Genomic DNA, 26,468 nt, shown 5'->3' with positions numbered 1-26,468 from the left:
GGCTCACCTGTGGCTAAACCATAGCAGAAACTGATGTGGGTGGCACTAATCACACACATCACATTTAGGGAAGCATTTAAGAAGCTGTGCATTTTAGTACTGACTGAGCTCAAATTTAAGCAGTCAATCAGGAATCTGTAATCAATTCCTTTTTAAAGGTAACCCCTTCCCAAGTCTATATACCTCAGTGTTACTGTAAGTACAGAAGTGCAGAGCAATGCGTAAATTATACTGACCATGTCGCTTGCCAAAAATAAGAATGAAAGAAATGTGGTTAAATCAGTTCTTTTCGGTGGGAAACACAGTCCACATTTAGATGACAGTACCTCTCAAGCCCCACAAGCTGCATTCATATTGGTCATGCTGAATGCAAAACTCTGATCGCAAGGGACGCCAGCAACAGTGAGCTATGGCCAGTAATAAGATCAGTCCGTGGCTTAATGCACCATAAAGTGATATAAAAACAACACAGTGGGTCCATTCATAGTATAGTACTATGCTTTGGGTTAAAGAGCACCAGCGTCAAACTTGTAGTCATCACAGACTGAACATTTATTCTGAGTCCTCATAATGTGCTAGAGGATGTAGCAATACAGCAAACAGTAAACATTAATATAGCTTCGTATGAGTAAATTGCATTGCACATTGCTGTATTTACATATTATTTCCAATTCCATCCAAGTTACAAGTTACATAGTCGCTGGTTATGAATAACATGTTTAAACATATAGAACATTGTAGCTCATCTCACCTGATAATGGCTATATTCAAGCATCTCCAACATTTTCTAAGCAAATGAATGGTAAGCAAGTATCTACGTGCAGAAGATAATCCCTTTGAGAGGTCAGTTAACAGAGTGAACAACAAGCAACAAGCCAATGTGCAAATGAGAGGAGCCACTAGTCAGCTTAGTTTATCAAGGATGTAAAGATCATTAGTTACGCAAAATAAGAAAAGGGGGAGGTGAAAGACAACCATCCTCCCACTGTTGTGTTGTTTCTAGCTAAACTATGAATTTATGTCTATATAGAGTTCATTTGACGTCACAAGCTCCATCTTACAAAGAGAGCTTTCTGCTAGAGGGCCACTAGCCGGCAAACTGAAGCTCGCCGAGGGCCAAGTAACGTTTCATCTTTAGTTATGCTCATCTCGTATAAAACATTATTTGTTCTGAGCACCATGGATACAATCAACACCATTGTGCCTTTACAAACGGGCTGTAGGAAAATCCAAATGTACGTACGTGGTATTTAGAACCAAACGCAAATACAATGCCATACACATAAATACCTATTTATTTATTTATTTTATATTTATTTGCTTGTCTTTTCAATTTATTGATGCTTCCATCAATGTTCTCAATGTCGAGGACAACCTACTTGATGTGCATGCCCTTTTGGTCATGGACACATTTTTTTTTTTTTAAATGCAGTGCTCCAATATGTTCTTTTATCTATGTTTACCTTTCAGCTCACTCTTGATACTATCCCCCATAAATGAGGAAAGAAAACCCTATGTTAGTGCAGAAAAGATTAAAACTGCAATGGTGTCCAAGATAGATTTCAAGGGGTATAATCCTCATGTTAATTTATCCATTTGATTTATCCATCCAGAGTGTATTTGTTCAATCTCAAAGTTAAATGAACACTCAGGATTTTACTGTGTACTGTTATGGATTTAAGGTTCTAAATTGAGCCACAAACCACCAGGAAACAAGGGTTGCAATCAATTGCCCGGATCATTTATCCATAGAATGATGTGAATGTTGCTTGCCTTGGTTTAAAACCAAAAAAAGGAACAAACTAGAAAAAGTGCTCCTCGGAGCACAGGTCTCCGCCAGGTCAGGTAGGTTATTGTGGCCTCCTGGTGGCGCTATAATAGGCCAATGTGAAAAGGGTGCCATTTGTTCTTAGGCCTTGCATGGCAATCGGACACTGCATTCATGATTTGAGTTATTTTGTTCAAAATTTTGATAAATTAGACCTGCTGGTGGCGCTATAACAGGTCAATGTTAAAAGGGTGGCATTTGCTCCTCAACATAGTGTGAATGTGCGTGCAAAGTTTGACCGCACTCGGATGCTGCGTTCATGATTTGCGGCATTTTGTTCAAAACAAAGGCACTACTGCAAACTTTAGATGTGAATCGTAGCCAATCAGGATAGAATATGAAAAAGCAAACAGATCCGTCTTGATCACATGACTATAGAGATCATGTGTACTGATTTGCGTGAAATTTGGATAAAATCAGAAGGAGTAATATGGAAAAATGTGTTTTACATATGTCGGCCTCTTGGTGGCGCTATGAAAGGCAGATGTGAAAAATGCAGGGTTTTTCCTTGACCTCTAGGGAGTGCGCTTACAAAGTTTTACACAGATCGGTGCAGTTATAGGTAAAAACATGAATCAGCCTGTTATAGCGCCACCATGAGGCTGATTAGAAAATGTTCAAGTGGCATTTCTTCCTCAGCATAGTGGAAATATGCGTGCAAAATTTCAAGGAAATTGCATGCTGTGTTCATGATTAGAGGCGTTTTGTTCAAAACGGAGCAGTCCCGCAAGCTTTGGAAACCATTTTTAGCCAATCAGGATGGAATATGAAAAATCTGAAAGACCTGTTTCGTTTAATGACTATAGAGATACTGTGTACCGATTTGCGGGATTGTTGGACAAAATCTGTAGGAGTACTGTCAAGAAATATGTTTTGCACAAATCGGCCTCCTGGTGGCACTGTAAAAGGCCCATGTGAAAGATTTGGGGCAGAGGTTGTGGCATCCAGGGAGTGTTTGTGGACAGTTTCACTGCGAGCAAGCCAACGGTGCCGGAGATTAGCTGTCCACAGACAGAATGACGGACACACGGACGGACACACACACGGACGGACGGACGGACAGGGGGCAAAACATACTCTCTCGCCATGCCTTTCGGCCTGGCGGAGACAACTAGAAAAAGCGCTCCTCGGAGCACAGGTCTCCGCAAGGTCAGGTAGGTTATTGTGGGCCAGCAATGTTCGGAATTCGCCAATCAGGGTGGAATATGAAAAATCGGACGGAACCGCCTTGATCACTTTAGAGATAATGTGTACAGATTTGTGTACCGATTTGCATGATGTTTGGACAAAATTTGTAGGAGTAATGCATAATAATGCATAACAAAAATCTGCCTCCTGGTGGCTGCCTCCTGGTGGCGCCATAATAGGGCATTTGTTCCTCAACGTAGTGCGAATGTGCGTGCAAAGTTTCATCCACAATCGGATGCTGCGTTCATGATTTGCGGCATTTTGTTCAAAACGGGCCACTTCTGCAAATTTTAGATGTCAATCTTAGCCACTCAGGATGGAACATGAAAAATCAAACAGATCCGTCTTGATCACATGACTATAGAGATCATGTGTACCGATTTACATGAAATTTGGATAAAATATGAAGGTTTAATATTTAAAAAATAGTTTTACATAAGTCAGCCTCCTGGTGGCGCTATAAGAGGCAGATGTGAAAAATGCAGGGCAAAGGTTTTTCCTTGGCCTCTAGGAAGTGCGCATACTGTACAAAGTTTTACACAGATCGGTGCAGTTATACTGTAGGTAAAAACGCGAATCGGCCTGTTATAGTGGCATTTCTTCCTCTGCCTAGTGGGAACGTGCGTGCAAAATTTCACAGAATTTGCATGCCGTGTTCATGATTTGAGGCATTTTGTTCAAAACGGAGCACTCCAGCAAACTTTGGAAGGTAATCAGGATGGAATATGAAAAATTTGAAAGACCAGTTTCGTGTAATGACTATAGAGATACTGTGTACCAATTCGGCCTCCTGGTGGCGTTATAATAGCCCCATGTAAAACAATTGGGGCAGAGGTTCTGCTCTGGCATCCAGGGAGTGTGTGTGCACAGTTTCGCTCCGATCAAGCCAACGGTGCCGGAGATTAGCTGTACACAGTCACAGACAGAACGACACACGCACACACGGAAGGACGGACGCACAGGGTGCAAAACATACTCTCTCGCCATGCCTTTCGTCCTAGCAGAGTCAATTACAATATGTTCCCCAAAGAAATCATAAATCTAGTCTTTAAATCATGTTAAATATTTGCACATTATATTGCCATAAATATTTCAAATCATGATAATCTGTCATCCATCTTGTCAGTTCTAAGCACACCATAATCCCAGTCAATAGAAAGAAACTGCAACTTTGTTGGAGGTTATTCAAAAGACACATGGCACCCACACTCAATCAAGGTGAAGGTGTTTGGGCCTCTATTTATAAAGTGGAGCTACTGAACTACCACAAGTACACTGAACCACCACTTGGTGTCTCCGTGTGGAGATGAGGGGAAATAAACTTGCGGTTTGTAACAGAACATTTTGATCTGGTTCAGACCTTTTGGCACTATTATGAAATCTAACTTGTTATTCAAAGCTGTCCCTTTTTGCCGGTCAGCCTCATTCAGGCACTGCATTTGTATGACAGTAAGTATGCTGCTACTGTACTTCATAACAGTTACTTCATAATTGTAACATCATGCTGTTAATTGTTACATTGTGTAGTATTCCTCTTCAAGCCTTTAGCCATTCACAGTAGAGCATAACCATGTTATGAGAACATAAAGCCTTTCCCAGGACCTATTACGGTATATTAAAACACAAAATGCAAAGGACTCTCTCCACCCTTTGTTGTGATAATGGGCATAAAGTGAGACTAATGCAAGTTAGTTTGCTGTAGCCAACAAGCATTTGGATCGGCCATGACAAGCCTATTTTAAAAAGATATTCCTAACTACTATGATCTGTGTTTTTAATGTATGTTTTATACGTGCACCCCCCCCCCCCCCCCCCTAAAAAAAGCTAAAAGCTAAAATAAATTTTAGGTATTTCGTTTGCATCTTAAAACCACCACTCATGTAAATCTAAATGAACACATTGACATTTTATATTTTAGCCCATGTCTTCTTAAACAGGATATTGCAGTTATCTGTGGAAAAGGTGTTACTAAAAAATAAATGTTAGCATAGTGTAGCGTCCCCTCTTTCAAATTATTGTATACTCTTAAACATAAGCTGCCTTCTTGGCTTCTAACAAAACCAACAAGCCATTTTAGGGTATGAATAAATGGAAGTTAGCAAGAGCCTTGTTGAGAAACTAACAAACTAAAGTCCAGTGACTGTTACAAATCTATTAAAGAAACCACACTGTTTAGGTAAGTGTACATACCATTCAGCTTGTCCTAGTATTCCTGATGTAGACGTATACAGTATCTTCTATATAATATTTATAGCACAATGTATTGCATGTGTGTAAAAACAAATACTAAAAGTTTTACTGTCAATATCTCTAGGCAACTTCTTATCTGATACACCCATGAATGATGAATGTAATGCGATGCATAATGTGATTTTATGTGTATAGAGAGGCATGTACAGTAGGCTACTGTACTGTATGCGCTTCCTTTACTGTTCAATGCCATCAGCATTTGAGTGTAATAGAGACAATCCATGGTTAGCTGTTAGCTATAGAAAACTAAACAGCATTACATGTCTTCGCCCAGTTTCTAGACATGTCCAGAAATAATGATGTGATTGTTCCAAGTCTCACAACAACCTACTTGATGTGCATGCCCTTTTGGCCACATTAAAAAAACATGGCAAATGTATTTCCGTAATATTCCGCAATGACTGATAGCAGAAAAATAACACCAATGTTTTCTGTATGTACGCCTCATTATAGACATTATGGAGTGTAGAGGTTTTGCTTCTGGGCATGATGTACAGTACCATGTTTCCTCTTTATCAATGAATGCATACAGTAAGCACACATCTTATTCTCCTTAAACACATGGTTAAGCAAAGTCTCATTCTAGGAATCTTCCATGTAGTCAAGGAATATGCTCCTATATAATTTGATTATGTTTGTTCATTGTACGACACAGTCAGTCAAACAAGTACTGTATCCAGAGGTATTTTACGTGCCTCATTCAGGATGTAGCAATATCAGTGGTTTCTTCAAATAACCTAAAGGTCTGCAGTAAACTCTGCGAACATTTTGATCACACAGCATAGCGTCTTTGTTTGGATAACTGGAAACCGTGACTCTGACATGGAGAGGTGAACACACGCAGGGGAAATGCCCCTTGGCTTGATAGGACCTTCATCGATAAGTCAGACAAAGCATTCTTTGTTTTCTCATGGTAGAGCATTTCTTTGTTTCTGTTTCTCGCTGTGGCCTTTTCCTTCAGCCAAAACCTTTGGGTTAAGGGCAGTCATTAAGAGCTGTATCTCTCTACTCCCTAGAGCAACACTGTCTCCCGCTTTATTCATAAACTCTTTGTGAGACAGAGGTTTATCACCTTCCAAAGGAAAGCACATGGGTGTACGTTTTCGTCTCCTGCCTTGAGGACAAATATCATTTGTCCTTTCAGTATTCCTTGACCCCCGAAAAGAAGCAGCTCCATTCATGCAACTTCATTAACTCGTTACAACTTGCTTAACTAGCCTACTGTATGCTGATCTTTTCTTACAGACAGAAACATATGGCCATAAGGACATTTCCCTCTGCTCAAATATGATATGAGCTAGATGTGGAGCTGACTGCAAGTTAGAGTACTGTAAAATGACTAATGTTTATGTGCGCAGCTTCACACATAGAGAAACCCGCAAACATGCAACCTTCATGAGGAAGCTGTTGAAGGCCCTTCCTTAACATGGCTCAGGGGCACTGACATGCTCAATAGTGGGGTACTTTGTCTCACAGCAGACTACATTTCCGGCCCCATATGTCATATATTAAACACATGTCTAAAGGATGGTAATGGTATAGTATCTGGGCAGATCCAGCAATCCCATCACTATTCTTCCAGTAATCAGTAAACTGATATCAGTTTTACAACTCTTAAGATGAGGTGCCGTGTTACTCGATTTTAGCTCGGCATTTGATGTTATAGAATAGATCATGATCTTTTAATTGGTAAACTAAAATGCTGTGGATTTAGATCAAGTGCCATGTATCTCATGAGTTATTTTTCGTGCAGAACACAAAGGGTTTATTATAAAGGCAGCGTGTTTATCTGTGAAGGGAAGGGATAGAGTTGAGCTCTTTAGTCTAGCTGCTTTGGACCACTCCTGTATTCCATCTTTACAAATGACTTGCCATCTGTTTTGCGTAAAGTGCACAAGTGTACAGCAGGGATGGTACACTTTATTATGCTGCAAATATCTTCTGAGTAAAATGTAGTCTTTGATTAGATAAAACTAAAGTTAGTACTAAACATCTCAAAGACTGAATCCATTATTCTGGGATCTAGGGATACAACTGTCATCTATGCCTATTGCCTACACTGAGTTTGTACTTGTTTGATTAACTGATACAACAGGTGGATAATGTTAAATCACTGAGTGTAATAATAGATTGTCGACTGTCAATGATAGATAGAACACATTGGCACGACTAATGGGGAAATGGGCAATGGCATCTCCATAGCAAGAAAATGTCTTGCCTATTTTCCAGCACACATTCTAGGACAAGTAATTAAACCTTAAACTAATGTTAAACCAGCTGGACTATTGCTCACCTGTATGGTCCTCTGCATCAAAAAGTGCATTGAGGAAACTACAAATTGCCCAGAACAGAGCTTCTAGACTAGTCTTACATTGTCATGAGAATGAACACAGACAGTATCGTTTTCGAGGGGGTCCTCGAAACTAGACTGATCAGCGTCATATTTATTGTGCATACTGAGAAGGACAAGGATTCGCAAATATTTTTCAAATCTATCAACGAGAACTATGTCATTTCTGTGAATTAATAATTACAGAGCTGTCGTCCCTTCAAGCCATGGGATACGCCTTTCCGTCTGGTTTATGGGACCAACGGTATATTTTAAACATGCAAATATAGTCTGCCGACGTATATGCAGATAGTGTGCCGGCATATTTGCATCTCTGTGATTTGGCAACTAATGTACCAGTTAAAATTAGCCTAACTGTCAAATTATGCCTTCTGTCTTTTAGTTGTAGGACTAATAATGAAAACATATCATTTGAGTTGTATAAAGTCATCTACAGCAAAGAAAAAATGGAATATTCACAGTATAGGCCTACTGGGTTGGGAACAATAAGGTCATTTGAGTTTAAATGATCGCTATAGCTATGTGTTGGGTTCCACTAGCTGCAGGGGAATTGGTTTGCTCTTTTGCCCAATGTCCTTATTTCCAATTCTCTAATAGGAACTAAGTAAAAGCAATAGCAGCTACAGTACTGTGATGATAGGGTACTTTGAGGATAGAGGAGTTTGGGACAAAGAGATGTCTTCTCTGCTCCTAACCCTATGGCTATAGAATCTTTTGGCAAGAATGTAACCTTCTCTCCCAAGAATTGGAAACGTCCAGTCTTTATGGGATTAGGAACATGCACGTGTTTAAGTGTCAAACAACGCAGCCTAATTTAGCTGCTACATAAACCCACAGAGCTTTGCTATCATGTCTAATGTGGGGACATGTTGTCTTTCAGCCAAACTTGCTGTGACAGTGGAAACCATTTAAACAAAAGATGCTCACATCATGCTATGAGGGCAAGATGCCCCAAAATCCATCAATCATCAGTTCAGTGACAGAGCTCTAGTTGAGTTCTATAAATATAAAATCACTGGAATGCTCATTAAGGGATCGTTTTGCTTTTTTCTTTACCCAGAATGTGACAATATTGATTCCCATCTTTTGTAATCATGCATAGCACAGCACCACTGTTAGCTTCAGTATTGTAGAAATTTACCATTCTGCTGAATCTTCTCAGTGGACTTAAAATAGTCAGACGGGGTAATAGCTCAGGCCTTCAAAAACGTTGTTGTGTAGTTCATGCTTATTGAGAACATATTTGTCATATATATACAGTAATATTTGATTTGGAATCACGAGGCTCAAAGTTTGATCCTGGGTGATGCATTTCTCGGCAGAGATACAAAGTCGGGCCAAGAGAATGGATTTGTGGGAATGGAAAATAAAGTCAATAAAACCTAACAGAAAGCATTGTTCACTATTGTAACATTTGTTTTGGTAGTAGAAGATACATAGGCCCACATATCTGGCTATAGTCATATACTGTGATTTCCCCATTTTCGAAAAGGTGGTTCATCATTTAAAGCCTAAATAATGATTTGCCCTGTTGGACTGTTTAGACAATATGGCAGGTACAATTCTTAATACTAAAGCTACTGGTGATATGGTCTGGGTTGAAAAAGAGTGAACCTATCCTTTAATCAGAATATATTTTATTTGTAAAAAGGTTTGCATTTAAAACTGACACTGCAGTTAAAGCAAATATTTTGCTGTATTGTCATGAAAGATATTTGACAGACAAAATAATTATTCTGGTAGAAATCCTACCCTTTGCTCAAATCGAAACTTGGCATGCATTTTGAAATAGCTCTGTCTTTGACACACAACCATTCATCATGTAGCTCTAGGCAGTTTAGGAAACTCATTGTAAGAGGAAGTTCTGGTCCTTGCTTTTTTTAGGGCTGTAATACACAATAATTACTGACATCTTGATTGTTTTCCAGATTTTTGCAAAACACATCTGGATTTTAAACTTTTCTAAACATTATAATAATTATTACTATGTTTATTATTATTATTACTTTATGTATATATATTTTTTTATTTATTTTTGGCATTTGAATGATTTACTTCAGACAGGAAAATGCACTGTAGAGAGATAGGAAACCAAGGGTAGAGCGAGGAGAGACATGTAAGACAAGATGGGGGTCACATTCAATCCTGGGTCCTTGCGCTCACTTGGCGCATGGCTTGTGCACAAACTGGCTGAGCCACCAGGGATCCCAAATGATCATTTTCTGTCATGATTTCCTTGTCTTCAAGAAACATATTCTCCTTTAACTATCTGCTTGAAAATCAGATTGCATCTTCAAGTGTCTTCTATTCACTGAAATGAACAAAAGGCTTCTCATTACTGGGCTTTGGCAAGCTATCTGAGCTCAGAGTCTACCCCCAAATCAAAGAGCACAAAGATATAGCTTTATTCTGCCCTGTGTGCCTGGAGTTTTGAGAAAAGGTCACCCCAACCACCAAAGTTTGCACGTGGGGCTAAATCTGATGGTATTTAAAAGTCAACTGTTTAGAAAGTCTCTTTGGGGTTAGTTTTTGCTGTATCATTCTTTGCTATACTTCAAATTGAATTACATTCCCAAATCTGGATGGGTTTTTTGAGCACATGAATTATGCAGAATGTCCCATAATGTAGGAAGAGTTTGTTATGGAAAATGAACCAAATCATATTGAAACCGAAGCTTCATTTTGTTCAAATTTTACTCAAACTTTGTAGCTTCCAAATATATTTAACAGTCATGTTTAGGTGTTACTGTACATCCTCTCAGTCATTGCACATAAACAACCGGCATCGGAACTTGGAAAGCAGAAATAAATGTCTCCAGTCTACACAATAAACAAAAACGAAAAAGTACTGTTGCCACAAGGTTGCTGATTAATTATTCTGATTCGATATTGAAACTTAAAAACAACATGTTCCTGCCACAGTACCAAACGGTAGGGCTATGGATCAATCCATTAAGACCGGGAACGCATCTGCGTCATTTTAAGATTTCTTTGGCTATGCAAAAATAGCGGATATACAAGCTCATAGCGCGGCACTGAGTGCCTATGAATGTCTATGAGCTTGTAGATCTGCTATTTCTTTTAAAGCGAACATTTGTAACTCCAATCTTTGCTTCTGGGGGTCCCTGGAACTAAATATGGGGGAGATGGGGGTCCGCGGCCAAATACATATCTAAAAATGTTTTCTAAATCCTAACAGTATGTCGCTATATCAGTGGTGCGCCAATTTTTTTGCGCCAATTGACATACCTCATGTCAATTGGCCGCGGACCCCCTTCTCAAAATATTTTGTTCCAGGGACCCCCCCCAGAAGCAAAGATTGGAGTTAAAAATGTTCGCTTCAAATATATATATATATATATATATATATATATATATATATATATATAATATGTATTCAAAGATTTGCAAAAATGTTAATTCTTTTTCCAAAAATAGCAGATCTACAAGCTTGTGGTGCGGGCCGCGCTATGAGCTTGTAGATCTACAATTTTTTTAATAGCCAAAGAAATCTTAAAATGACACATAGGTTCCCAGTCTTAATGGATTAATAAAACAATTAATGAAGCAAGGGTGAGGAACCGGCCTTCTTGGGGTGTTGTCTTCTTTTGACTTGGTCCTATGTTTGGAAATGAGGGCTGACACCAAATAATGCTGCCACTCTGCAGAACGGAACACAAGCTTCCACTTGCTCTATTGCACGGGCCTTATCCTGAAGGGACAAACGTGCCATCTTTCCATGGGGGCAGTGTTGCTGCATGGAGCGTACACAAACTCAACAAAGTTGCAGGACCCATGCTCAGGTGCCAGTCACACACCTGTGACTGGCACACACCTGCCCAGAAGGAGCGAGTGCATTCTCCGGCAGCGGCAGCAACCGCGGAACTGCCGTGGAACTGCCGGTGGAGGAGCGGCAGCTCCCGGCAGTGACTGCCGGCGGTGGAGCGGCAGCTGCCGGCGGAGCAGCGGAACTGCCGCGGAACTGCCGGTGGAGGAGCGGCAGTCGCGGAACTGCCGGTGGAGGAGCCGCAGTCAACTTCTTTTTTCCGCCGATAAAGTATAGTTTTGGACCATGACGGAGGCGCGCCGACTCAGTAGACCTTGAGGCCAAGGAGTCGCGCCCGAGCGCCTCCAGGCGCGAGTGCCCGCGACGACCGGCCGATGGTCTACTAGTCGACTAAGCGCCGTCCGAGTTATGTACCGATAGGCACAGAATCGTAAATAATATTGGTGGGGACTGCGTTACACAAACGCAGCACACTCCCAAAGCTGGCGCCGCCGGCAGCTCCGCGGAAGCTGCCGCTGCCGGAAAATGCACTCGCTGTCCCTCCACCTGCCAGCACTTGTATGCCAATAGATCAATATTGCAGGGGATTTTGTCAAACCTTTTGGGGCGCCACCCACACATTTTGCTGTGTTGCTCATTTCACGGATGCTCGATCCTTATAAGCTGTACCTCGTTGTAAAAGTGACTAATCAACCATAAAAAATTATATAAAATACAACACCAATTGGTATTGTTAAAGGGGAGAAATAATCGACTGAAGTTAAGTTTCCGAACATTTTGTGGCCAGTTTATATTAAACTCAAGAGTTAAACTAGAAAAAGTGCTCCTCGGAGCACAGGTCTCCGCCAGGTCAGGTAGGTTATTGTGGGCCAGCAATGTTCGGAATTCGCCAATCAGGATGGAATATAAAAAAGCGGACAGATCCATCTTGATCACTTGACTATAGAGATAATGTGTACTGATTTGCATGATGTTTGGACAAAATTTGTAGGAGTATGGTGGCGCTATAATAGGGCAATGTTGAAAGGGTGGCGTTTGTTCTTCAACGCGAATGTGCGTGCAAAGTTCCACCGCAATCGGACGCTGCGTTCATGATTTGCGGCATTTTGTTCAAAACGGGCTACTCCTGCAAACTTTAAATGTCAATGTTGATGCCAATCAGGATGGAATATGAAAAATCAAACATATCCATCTTGATCACATGACTATAGAGATCATGTGTACCGATTTGCGTAAAATTTGGATAAAATGTATAAGGCTTAATCTAAAAAAAAAAGTTTTACATAAGTCGGCCTCCTGGTGGCGCTATAAAAGGCTAATGTGAAAAATGCAGAGCAGATGTTTTTCCTTGGCCTCTAGGGAGTATGCGTGCAAAGTTTCACGCAGATCGGTGCAGTTATAGTTAAAAACGCAAATCGGCCTTTTATAGCGCCACCATGAGGCTGATTTGAACATTTTCAAGTGGCATTTCTTCCTCGGCCTAGTGAAAATGTGCGTGTGAAATTTCACGGAAATAGCGAGCTGCGCTCATGATTTGAGGCATTTAGTTCAAAACGGACCAATCCTGCAAACTTTGGAAGGCAACCTTAGCCAATCAGGATGTAATATGGGAAATTGGACAGATCCGTGTTGATCACTATAGAGATACTGTGTACTGATTTGCGTGATGTTTGGATAAAATCTGTAGGAGTACTGTCAAAAAATATGTTTTGCACAAATCGGCCTCCTGGTGGCGCTATAACAGGCCCATGTGAAAAATTTGGGGCAGAGGTTCTGAATTGGCATCCAGGGAGTGTGTGTGCACAGTTTCGCTGCGATCAAGCCAACGGTGCGGGAGATTAACTGTTCACAGACGGACACACACACGGACGGACGGACGGACGGACAGGGGGTAAAACATACTCTCTCGCCATGCCTTTCAGCCTGGCGGAGACAATGGACCCTTGGCTAAACCCCACCCCAAAAGGGATTGTCCAATGCCAGCTTAGCAACTGTTGTTAGCCTGGCATAGGTATGGCAAGCTTTCGTCACCTGCCATAGCTGTCAATGTTATTTCGCCCGCACACACACAATCATTTGCAACATAATAGCAAGAATAGGAATACCACGATAACGCAATGGTGACTATGAACCACGTACCCAAACCCGTTGGAGGCTGCTTTTCCCAAGCTGAAATCTGCACTTAAACTGCAAGGCTGAATATGGCTGTGTTGTTGAACACATACACAGCTTAACGTCAGGAAAGTTACACGACACGACTCACTCGCCCAGGTGGTGTCAATAATAGGCTACTAATCACCGTAATCGTAACAAAATTCAGAATCACAGCGCTGCCTTTTTCGGATTCCGCACGTTAAAGTATATTCATTCATTTGTTCGTCTATTTACTGTAGTCTTACCCTGCGGTACATGAAAACTCCTGTTACAGTCATGGATCAACTTCAACCTGGTGTTTGCACTTTCTCCATTTACGGTCCGTACATATATATAGACGTTCAGATTTCAAATATAAATTGCTTTCCCTATAGCCACGGATGTTAAAATGATGCACGGGACTCTCAAAAGTACGGTCCGTATATTCTGTATTGTTCAATAAAAAGCATTTTAATCCGATCAGTGGCCATTTTCTCATAGAGTTATAATGTATCAGAGTGCAATACACCTACCAACCGATAGGGTCGCTTAGTTGAAAGCATATGGAGAAAATGGCCACCGATCAGATTAAAATGCTTTTTATTGAACAATCCGTGGCCATGGGATAAGCACTTTATATTTGAAATATGAACGTTTCTGTAGATGTACGGGCTATAATGGAGAATGCACCAGGTTGAAATTCATCCATGACGGTCGAGACAGACGACCGTCGTGTATCCATGGCTATTACTCCCTCTAACATTTCCCCTGTTTTTAGTTTATTGAAATAATGTCATGCACATTTGTCCAGTGCATAGCCTACTGCAGGCCTTGCTGACTAGATTTAGAAGAGATTTTGAAGCTATTGCTGCTGAAATGATCGATTATTTTTAAGGGGAAAAGCCGTGATTTAACATGCAAGTCAATGGGTGAGAAGCAGAGATTGCCAGGCGCTGCCAGGCCTGGGTGTGACTAACTTCGCACCACCAGTCACAGAGTGGAGTGGGTGGGGCTTAGCGAAGGGTCCATTAAGGTGCCTTTCACATCTAAAGCTCTATCTCATCTAAAGTGGATTTATTCATGCACTCTTACAGGCACAAACAATCCATCACCTAACTATAAACATAAACAAAAATAACTTACAACTACTAGGCTTCTAATCTAATAAAAACTGCATTATTAAATAACATATTTAACTCCTTTGAACACTGTTTCAGAGACATAGCTAATTTCATTCTAATTAATCAATACATTGTTATGTAATATGATCCTGACCTGAGCCCTCATGCGACTGCAGAGTTTCTAATTATCTATGATTTAACGAGGCTATTGTATCAGACAGACCGCTGACAACGTCGTCAGATGGGGGAGGGCTGCTCTCTGTAAACGGTGTTGTTTGGGCCATTCATCATCAAATAAAACATGTTTAGATTATTGAACCAACTGATGCACATTTAGCGCCGGCATTTGTGATCCCTAGAGGACGTTCGGGTGAACGTGTTACACTGACTTATTCAGTCAATCAGTCAGTGACAACGCATCGAATTCTGTGACCGGAGCTCTTACGCCCGTTCAGAGTATGGGAAGGCATTGCGGACTCCCCAATGAGGAGAAAGTCATGAAAAAGTCACTACTTGCGCAACGACTGAATATAGACCAGCTTGCACCACAAGCTGGTAAAAATCATGCCTTAATGGTCATAACCTAACAAGCAGGCTTACCTGGGAAGAGTTAAAATGGAAAACTAAAATGAGAACGTCTAAGACCCCTCAAATGTTAGCAAAATACGGCAACACCTCAGAATTATGCTCGAGAGAATGTGCGAAGATTGGTGATTATACCCACATATTTTGGCATTGTCCGAAATTACATTTTGGTGTGATATTCAGGGGGAGATCAAACAAATCATAGGAGTTGACATACCTCTGGAGCCAGCATTCTTTTTACTTTGTGGGAAGAGAATACCACCACACCAGAAACCACATATCTACACACATATCCACACATATCTACTTGGAGTGTTGCTGTTGAAATATAAAACCACCAATTGTCCAACAATGGAGGGGGAGACTAAAAAACATATATATTTATGGAAAGCATTACAGCTAAACTGCAATTAAGGACTGATGATTCAATACACGTGTGTGCCAGTAATACTGCAACTACAGAGACTGATTAAGGAGACAACTATCAACAGGAAGGAGAAGGAGAGAAGACCAACTAGCCCATCGACAGTAAATGGAGACCTCAGTACTCCCAAGGGATTGCATGAAAATAATCAGTATTAGGATTTTATAATGCTGATGATGTAACTGAAACCTGTCCTCCTATGGGTGATTATTGTTAGAACGATGATATTTGGTGCCCGTGTCTGTGATGCCTCTATGAACAGCAACAACTTCATTCAAGCCAACTTTCTAATTACAGTAGTAAAAGTTTTGTGTTCTGTAATATAATATTCTTGGTTTGACTGCAGTATAGGCTACAAGACACATTTTCTAGCTTCAAAAGGAAACTAAATGTATCTTTTTGTGGTTCGAGCCCACCCAGGGACACATCGTTGCTTTTCCACCACAGAGGTAGAACTTATGCTCGGTGTGACTATTGACTGTATATAAACTTACATCTGAATGAGTAAGCAGTGCATGTGCTAGTCCAATTTTTCCTGGATTGCATTCTGCATACATCGTGTTTCCGCCTAACTCAGATAAACCTGTTGTGCTTACGGCATGGCTCCTCAGAGGTGAGCATTCCAAACACAAGTTCCACTGAGTGAAACATGATTACACAAAGAGCTTTAAATGTAGTTTAAATAAATATATTTTTAAAGTGTTATGCAAGCCCCCCCTTAAAGTAAACAAAATCATAACATACTGTATCTGGATGTGATTTGGGGTGTGGGATCAGGCTTGAAGTTATATCTGCACAACAATGCACTATGAACATATTAGGAGTTACTGGATGGTGGAACGTGGTATTTTGAGTGACTGCTGTTGGCAGTGGAATTAAGTCGTTCTCCATGGCGATACCCATATAGAGTTGGTGATGTTGTGAAAAGGCTACTCAAAAGGGAGGCCTTATGGATCCACAGTTTGGACACAGTGGAGCCCAGAGGGTTCAATGAACAGCTGTCTCTTTCTTGTTTCTCGTAAAGTGACTGTAGAAGCTCTACATTATATATTTGTGACCTTGTACCCTAATGTTCAACTCTAGAATGTGGGAATTGTATATCTATTTTATGTGCTTTCACTGCCTTATGAGTTTGAACATATGGATATGTACAGTACATATGTTATTTAATTGATTACTGTTGGTTACTATTACTGTATATCTTTCTAAGACTGCCTGTCTATAGATCTTAGAAAGTGGCATTCCCCCAAAGGCTCTGGAGAAGGCGTACAGCGCCGGAAACATCAGCCTGTATTGGCCCCAATAAATCTTTGGTTTGCAATAAAGAGAGTGCTCCTAGCCATTCTTTCTTCTGAGATAGTTGTCTCATGAAGTGTCCACTCCAGGGTAAGAACAAAGAAGTTTATCATTGTAGACTACATGTCCTCAGTTGAGTAGTCCCTTATCTTATTATCTGATTCAACGTGGTACAAGAGCACTGGATTCATTATCTACGTTGAAAAACCTGCAGAGATACTGAAGGGGGTGGAGCAGGAGCAAAAGTACACTAGACACAGACAAGCAACAGGACGTTCTGATCTGACAAAACACAATGAGGGTTGCGTTGTAAGTTATATTGGCTAGTAAATTCGTTCTTGTCAACCTTGACTAATAGTTTTATGCTGTTCGTTTCTGAGATATGTCTGTCTCTGGATGAAAAGAATGAAATATGTCTCTGAGACTCTAACACTCAATGAAATGACTGATTAAGCGAATATAATCAAATTAAATTAAAGTAATAAAATGCTTTGCAGTATTTATTATTGATCTGTTCTGCACAAAGTGTTCGTGAAATAAATAATAGCACAACAAAGACATGGCTCAGAAGTATAAGCAACTTCAGAAAAATCCAAATGAACCTCTCTCAATCAAGATGAACCTCTCTGATCTGGGAAAGACTGGCCAATGGTCATTGTTTCTTCCTGGTGGTATGTAAGTAGGTATGCACAATTATACATGAATTATGCACAGTTCTTAGTAATATGTATGATATGGGCCACCATTTCAAATGATTAGTTACCATACTTTTTCTGTAATTTTAAATTTGTTGGATGATCCTGCAATCATTTCGATGCAGTAGTATTCTTTTCTTAAACAAGCTGAAGAATGGGCCTAATTATGAACATTCTTTGCTGACTTAGTGTTGAATGTGTGGTAAAACTGTGCCTGCCTTTGTCTTGATCCCTGAACTTGTTCCTTACTCGATTCTTGCAGGGGTCAGAGGTGACTTGGCTAATTAAGGGTCCCTCTCAGCCTTTGGACAAACTCATCTGAGCTTAATGTTTTCACTTTCATGGCCCAGCAGCTCTGCCTGGTACCTCTAAGCTAATTTTGCCTGCCTGCAAGGCTTTGGAGGGTCTTTGATAATCCACACACAGGTCAAGTTCAAACTGGCACTATAGTGTTGTATGTGCTTGCCCGGGAAACTAGGATTTCCCTGAGTATTCTGTGCAATAAACAAGAGCCAGATATGAGAATGACATGAATGTTGTCCAACTTTAAAATCAGTCCTACTTTCCCACATGGATCAGCTTATAGCATCTACTATTGACATGCCAGATTCCGATAAAACGATTCCAAGACCTCATAATCAACTCTTTGGCAGGTAACATACAGTATGAACGACAACATTTATGCTAGTTTTACCCAAGTAGGACACTATATTTCTGTGAAAATACTAGTACTAGTAATAATATTAGTATTACTATCATTATCATCGGGCACTGAAAAAAACGATCAAACAATAGAGAAGGTTCCTTTTAACACAAAGGCATAAAGCAAATCATTAAATGCAGGACCACGTGCAACGTTCCACCCTGGCTGGATTGGAATTTCATACTGAAATGATCAAGTATGATAGTACTAAAGGATTATGATACTCTGCTTAGTCTGCTATCAATAAACACTGAAATGTCAAAGACTCATAAGAGTATAACACAACTCTACAATTGATGTCATTGATGACCTCAAAAGAATGTGCCTGTCACCCAGCGATACAAAGCGCAAAGCTATCTTCTAACTTGCAGAACACATTAGAAATAATTCCACCACATGCATATCTGTGATGAATGGCAGATGAAGTGAGATAAGACGCTTTTTAACTCATAGGCTTAGAAAATCCCTCAAACCAATTGCACACTGTATAAATACTGCACATGTCCAATGTGTGCTTTCTTTCGCAGCTGGTTTGGCCAAACTTCAGCACCCTGAAACGCCGAAGGGATTGAAAATGAATGCCAGACTCCGATAATGTATGGCCATGACATGTGTCAAGTTTGCCTGTGTAAGAGAGGCTCTTACCCTGTAAAAGTTGTCTTTTTAAGTAATAGAATAGAATGCTGGTAAGTTACTTACCACTTCGTTCCATAAAATTATTTTTGAACCCATCTATTTCCAGGATACTTGCGAAGGTCTTTTGTCTCATAAAAAGTATTCTTATCCTCATGTTTTTGGGGTCCACTTGGACATACCAGGAATCAAAGCAGTGAAAACACATCAGTGTAGTGGAGCAAATAGGATTAAACATGTTGAATGCCAAATGTCTGGAAACAGAGGAATTCTGTCAGTAGATAATCCCCCTATGGATTTAACACAGTCCACTCTGAAAGAGCTGTATTTGTCTCCCAGAAGGTGACACAGTCACAGGAATTTCTGAAATGAAGTCTGTGATCATGTTTAATTAGTTACCTAAACGAAACAGAACCTTTACACTCCACCTGTAAACACTTAAATCAAGTATCCAGTCACTGCTCAAGTGTGACTAGTGGAAGACACTTCCACAGGAGGGCATCCACGTCCAAGTGTCCTACAAAACATTATTCCTTATTAATTTCCCCACAGGTAAAGGTGGGCTTACCTTGAGAACTTCCATGGGCAGAGGGGTCTCACCAGCGGGCAGGCCAGGGGGTGGCGTGACATTAATGGTGGGGGCGTGTGGAGTGCTGCTTTGCAGGAGGTTCCTGCTGGTCCTCCTCTCTCTGTCTTGCCTCTGCTCCTGCCCCTGGTGCTTGGCCCGCTCCAGTCGGAGCTGGACACGTGATGTCCTTGCCGGTAGTGGTGGTAAACTCCGAAGAGGCTTGGGGAGGCCATGCAGGTCCAGAGGATCACTGAAGTCCCCAGCCCACCCAAGAGCAAGGAGAGGAGAAAAGAGATGAACTGAGTCAGGGCGAAATGACACACACACACACACACACACACACACACACACACACACACACACACACACACACACACACTCTCCAATGGCATTTTTCTTAACCACTGAGTCAATGAGCAATATGAGGTATTGTATTGGAGTACAATATAATGATTGAGTGAATGACAAGCCAAGGATTATTTTATTGAGAATGTGATATTGTTCTGTGGAGGCTAGGGTAAGAAATCAGTGGATATGTGGCATGAGAACCTTTCTATTATTATGAATATGCATGTCAACTAATTACTTGAGCTCTACTATGTCACTGTAGCAACGTTGATTTCCAAACACATTTATAAGCTAACCGGATGAATGGAAGCCATCCTTGAACACATTTGAACGTTGTTGTAATCTGCATCTATCGCAGTGGGTAAGACAACCAAATCCCTAGCTGATTAAGGCAATTACATCAATTTGAATTATGTTAATCACTCCACCATTGGTGACCAAATAAGTGTGGTAAGAATCTTACGCCTAAATTTAGATTATTCCATGCTTCACATAATTTGAGGGTAAGCTGTTTCCGAGTATGTGCTCCCAGCTCCCAACAAGTGGTCTGTTGTGACGTCTGAGGCCGGCCTTCGCTGTCTGAAAAAGACTGCACATTTAATCAAGCTTCAGAATTTTACTCATGTGCAATGAGCAATAACTCCCTGCTTTCCTTCCATAACTCCCCCGTCCACTTTCGCCTGACCCCATCAAATCTACAACATATCTCAGAGGACAGAGCCTCCCCAATGGAAACCTAAATGAATCTGACAGTGCGTAAGCTGTCAAGACGAGGCATTCCCTGGGTAAGTGATCCTTTTGATAAAACCACCGCCAAAGCCCCTCAGCCTGCACAGCTGTGTGATAATCGCACTAATTAGGCAGACATGTCAAATCCAGCCCTGGTCTGCAGCTATCATATAACATCATCAATGACCATGCTTTGGGACCAGCAGAGGGGTTTCATGATCTTATTTTTCAGCATGAAATACCCATAGTTCCCCATTATTCGCATGTGCCCCCTTGATAAAGATTGTGGAGATTGTGTCAAGTTGCCCTGGGCCTTGCTCATTACAAACTGCAAATTTCCAAAGCCATGGGCTCAGTGTTTTATGTGTTTAACGTGGCAATATTCTTGATAGTCAAAATGCCTGAAAATAATATAAAGATAAAGAATAAAATAAAGATGACAAAGATTGCTGTATGTTTAATTGAGACATAACGCTAATATGTGCACATGCTAGCCATCCATGTTGTTAACCCCCTCCTTTCTAAAGGATGTTCTCAAACTCCCGCCCAAGCCCCCAGAACCGAGAGGGAGCAGTGAAGCGCAATGGACATGGTGGCCGATCATAGGTACTGCAGCTTATTACGGCTGGGGCCAGACTAGCCTGGGCAGCATTCCTTTTCGGGTATATGATCCGGTCGGGAGCGGAAGTAGCCCTACGTCACCGGGCGCGTCATCAGCGACCGGATCGCGACAAACCGGAAAGACATCTCACCCCAAAATAGGTCCGTCCTAATAAAATCCTTGATGCGGCGTAGTTTAGCTTATTTTTGGGCGGTGAAACCGCCCCTATAAGTGAGGTTTGGAAATTTGTACAATTATCCTGCGCTGTGATTGGCCAAAAAGTACCCCGCCTAACCCTGCACCGTGATTGGCCAATCACAGTCTATTCAGGACTGTGATTGGCCAGTGTCACATGACACATGTGCATAGCCCTATATAAGAAACCATAACTTAATTTTTTTAGTTTTTTTTAAGTTATGGTTTCGTCCATCATAAAGAGTGTTTCAATAAATGTATTTATTTTTTGTACATGATTGGTTGACTCCATTCAGTATTGTGATTAGCTAGCAAGACACCGCCCACTTCACACAGGGTGTGATTTTTTAAATATAAATGTGAGTGTACTTTCCGGAGACTATTTAGCGTCTCCATTCTATTCCATTTAAATAGGGATTGGGGAACCAAAACAAAGCGGCACCGCAAAACCGGATCGCGACAATCCGGAAAGAGGATTCTTTTTTCTTTTCTTTTTTTCAGTAGGCGTGGCCTAGACCGGATCATATGGGTCTTTAGTAACGCATACCAGGCTTTCCTCCAAGGTGGAAAGACTGGTGACGCGAGGTTAGGGCCAGACACATGAACGAGTGAAAACGGTTTAGACCAATGGGCTCGACTCATGAACTTGCGCACGAGCTTGCGCACAGGGTTGCGCACTGAGGTGACACTACTGCGCAGAGGCCCCAAATAGCAGAAGGAGCGAGTGCATTTTACGACAGCGGAAGCTGCCGCGGAACTGCCGGTGGAGGAGCGGCAGCTGCCGGCAGTGACTGCCGGTGGGCTGCCGGTGGAGCAGCGGCAGCTGCCGGCGGTGGAGCGGCAGCTGCCGGTGGAGCAGCGGCAGCTGCCGGCGGAGCGGGCACGGGCGGGGACTTCTTTCTTATTTTTTTCGCCGATAAAGTATAGTTTTGGACCATGACGGAGGCGCGCCGACTCAGCAGACCTTGAGGCCAAGGAGTCGCGCCCGAGCGCCTCCAGGCGCGAGTGCCCGCGACAACCGGCCGATGGTCTGCTAGTCGACTAAGCGCCGTCCGAGTTATGTACCGATAGGCACAGAATCGTAAATAATATTGGTGGGGACTGCGTTTGCCCCACTGACTGCGTTTGCCCCAACTCTGGCGCCGCCGGTAGCGCCGCGGAGCTGCCGAAAATGCACTCGCTGTCCCTCCCAAATAGGCCCCGCCCGGTCACATTTCCCAACCCGGAAGAAGGGGTAAAAAGGGAGCATGTGCTGGGTAAGCAACTCCATATAAGTGAATGGGAGGGGATTTTTGTTTCCTCTTTATTATTTTTTAACTCTATGCTCCCGCCTGACTCTAAGCAAAAAACTTTTGCGGCAGTGTTAAGTAAGCTACTTGGAAAATATAGCAAGCCAAGCTACCACTTAGCCTACTTTACAAAAAGCATAGCTCTGCTAAGATACTGCTGTGCAAAAAAGCTATCCCTCAGAGAAATGTTGTATGATATAAAGGAGGCATAGAAGTCTAGCAGTTCAGAATGGGAAAAAGTTAAAGATGGCGGCATAGACTAGATAAGTCAAAGACGTATTGAATGTTGTTAAACAGGTGGTGGGATGGCACATGCTTACAAGCATGAGTAGGCTAAGTGGAAGTGCTGCAAATCTTTTATCCATGAAAGATGTTTTTTCTCTTCATTATTTACAATTTACAGTATACAATTCAGTCGCAATCCCAAACTTAGGCTGACTCGCTGCTAAACTAATGTCCCCTTTCCACTGCATAGAAGCGGCTCAACTTGACTCGACTTAACTCTACTCGCTTTACTTTGTTTTCCACTGCAGATAGGCCCTCCTCGATGATGCTGTTGTCAAAGCAACATCCGACCCTCTGCGTAGGAGAGCGATAAACAACGCTAAAGTATGGCTAAGAATGGCTAGTCCATCAATAATCACAAGACTGCTTGACCAATAGGTGTTGGTTAGATACTGTGCTAGTAAAGATGTGTCCAGGAATAAAAAAGGATGGCAACTAAAATCCATGCAAGCCATAGTATTTTGGAAATGTACACAAATATTCCATGTATAAACCAAAGCTGATCTTCCTGCTCGACCATTGGTTGGGGTTTGAGGGGGACTCAGAGGACAATGTTCCTTTGCAATGCAGTCTGATGACTGAATAACCACTTCCATTTAAAAAGAGTGGTTAGTGATAGCACCATCAAATTTAAGAATCATACGAAGAAAGGATATTATTCAATTTCAAATCTGTTGTTTCAAATTTTCAACAACCTGATATTAAATCTAAAATGGTGCTGTACTGCCAACACTGGACTTTAGGCCATCCTCTCGAAGCTCCTGCCAGATTTAATGAAACAGTGACAGTGTTCAAAATGAGTTGGGTGATAGTTGCGCACTAGTACGTGTCACGCACCTGAAAATAGCCAATCTACAAGCTCACAATGAATCACAGCATGATGCGTGGTGAGCTTGTAGATCTGCTATTCTTGGTGCATGACACAACACACAACTCAGGCATAACATTCAGCTGAATGGCCATTACAATGATCTGTTAGCCCGGTAAACCATCCCAGACGCGTGAATTCACATTATCATGTGTCTTCTGCAGACCGGTCTGGCCCCAAGACGCTGGGTGGGCGTTTTGCAGAAATCGAAAAGTGGAGGAGCCAATCAGCGTCTGCGCTCAGGGCCCTGTGATTGACAAAGGCTGACTGGCTCTTCCACTTTTTGGTTTCTGCAAAACGCCCACCCAGTGCTTGCATGGACCTGGTCTGGGATCGGTCTGCAGAAGACACATGATAATGTGAATTCACGCGACCGGGATGGTTTACCAGGCTAATGATTCGTTATTTGCTAGATACATTTCTACTAACGAAAAACATGCTACCGTGACGACCTGATTGCGTAACTGATAACCACATTGCAGCGGGTCCTCGATTTGATTCCCGTCCGGCCGGACCATTTGATGCATGTCACTCCTCCCTGTTTTCTCTTTGTCTCTCACTCCATTGTACCTACTGTATATCCAATAATGACTTATCATAATTCTTTGAGTAGCCTATGTCATTGTCTCCGCCAGGCCGAAGGCATGGCGAGAGAGTATGTTTTACCCCCTGTCCGTCCGTCCGTCCGTCCGTCCGTCCGTGTGTCCGTGTGTCCGTGTGTCCGTGTGTCCGTCTGTCACCAGCTAATCTCCGGCACCGTTGGCCCGGTCGCTCCGAAACTGTGCACACACACTCCCTGGATGCCAATTCAGAACTTCTGCCCCAAATCTTTCACATGGGCCTGTTATAGCGCCACCAGGAGGCCGATTTGTGCAAAACCCATTTTTTTATATTACTCCTACAAATTTTATCCAAACATCATGCAAATCAGTACACAGTATCACTATAGTCATGTGATCAACACGGATCTGTCCAATTTCCCATATTCTATCCTCATTGCCTAAGGTTGGCTTCCAAAGTTTGCAGGATTGGTCCGTTTTGAACAAAATGCCTCAAAGTATACACACAGCTTGAGATTTCCGTGAAATTTCACACGCATATTCCCACTAAGCCGAGGAAGAAATGCCACCCTTCTCACATTGGCCTGTTATAGCGCCACCAGCAGGTCTAATTTAGCAAAACACATTTTTGGAACAAAATGCCTCAAATCATGAATGCATTGTCAATGCAAGAATAAATGATACGGTTGGCACCCTTTTCACATTGGCCTATTATAGCGCCACCAGGAGGCCAGAATAACGTACCTGACCTGGCGGAGACCTGTGCTCCGAGGAGCACTTTTTCTAGTTTTATATAGGTCTATTCTAAAAATGTTTTCTGAAAAACTTATGTTGCTGTATCAGTGGTGCTCAAACTCTTCATGTCCAGGACCCGCAAAAGAATATGTATTTGGCCGTGGACCCCCATCTCAAAATATTTTGTTCCGGATCTACAAGCTCTACAAGCTCGTATATAAAGTGTAAAATAATGGTTAGTGGTTAAAATGATTGTGATGCTATATTAACTACTTTTGCTGGGGACCCCCTGGAACCTCCCCCAAGGACCCAGCTTTGAGAACAAATGTGCTATGTAGCCAATATCTAAAATAACACAGATGCTTTCCCGGATTGAATGGGTTAAGTGAGACAATGTGATGCAGCTTGTAGATTTATTTATTCATTTTTTGTTATTGTTGACCTTGTATGTATAGAACATTCTAGGAAGAAATTGTGGATTTCTTTTCTAATTCTGATATTTTTCACCGAAAAAGATATGGGGGCATCCGTGTGGCCCAAGGGTAGTTCCTTCCCTATACTACCCTTGTGGTTCTTGGTCCTTATTCCTTCTATTGTTATTTTGTTCTTCACAACTGTTGTTCTGCATTGTGAACTATGTTCATCACTTATTATCTATTCTGAATGCCCTAATTTTAAGTGTCAGTGACATGCAAACTAAGCCACAGCTGTGAAAGGTTCACAGTTGAGACCGCATTGGTCCACATGCTTCCTCTGAACAGACCAGGGTGCACACTTATTGGACAAATTGATGATCTATTAAAAATGCTAACTATTTTACAGGGGCATACAATGTAAAATTACATGAATGATCCATTTAAAATACCGTTGAAGTGTTGTACTTCCATAATGTTACAGTGAATCTTCAAAAATGCAGAAAATACCTCAGCTTGAACCAAATCGGTCACTCGATTTCACCCCACTGTCTCCAAGTGTACAATGTACTGTGTTGAACACATCAAACTAAAGTGACACAATTATCCATAGCCAACTCACACCATTGTTAACAAGTACTGCACATGTGTGCCTCAGACAAACACGTGATGTGTCGCAAATTGTTAGGTAGCAGTCAAGTAAAAGATAAATCCTCAAACAAAAATCACAGTTGGCCATAGGCATATACATTACTAAGTGAAATTGTAACAACAAAAGCCTTTTTTTCTGCTATCTGAAGACATCAAATGTCGCAAAAGCTTCAGTTCTTACCTTTTTATTTTCATGTTAGAAAGGAGTACACTGGAGCTCACTTCACTGGGGG

The 26,468-nt window shown here is 41.7% G+C and overlaps 1 protein-coding gene across 1 annotated transcript in view; it reads right to left on the bottom strand.

Annotated features, from left to right (window-relative positions):
• Positions 1–26,468, bottom strand: part of mitfa (melanocyte inducing transcription factor a) — a 31,389-nt gene extending 4,921 nt beyond the window's left edge. Inside the window, exons 1-2 of the mRNA XM_080424502.1 lie at positions 26,417–26,468; positions 19,562–19,811 (exon numbers count right to left, since the gene is read on the bottom strand). Of these exons, the coding sequence (XP_080280628.1) occupies positions 19,562–19,811; positions 26,417–26,430 (264 nt within the window). The 5' untranslated portion in view covers positions 26,431–26,468. The remainder of the gene's footprint in view (positions 1–19,561; positions 19,812–26,416) is intronic.

The sequence above is a fragment of the Gymnoscopelus braueri genome, assembly GCF_963280865.1.
Source record: "Gymnoscopelus braueri genome assembly, chromosome: 3".
In the NCBI taxonomy this organism is placed as follows: Eukaryota; Metazoa; Chordata; class Actinopteri; order Myctophiformes; family Myctophidae; genus Gymnoscopelus; species Gymnoscopelus braueri.
The sequence above is the reverse complement of the archived record's forward strand: the minus strand, read 5'-3'. Positions and strand labels throughout refer to the sequence as shown.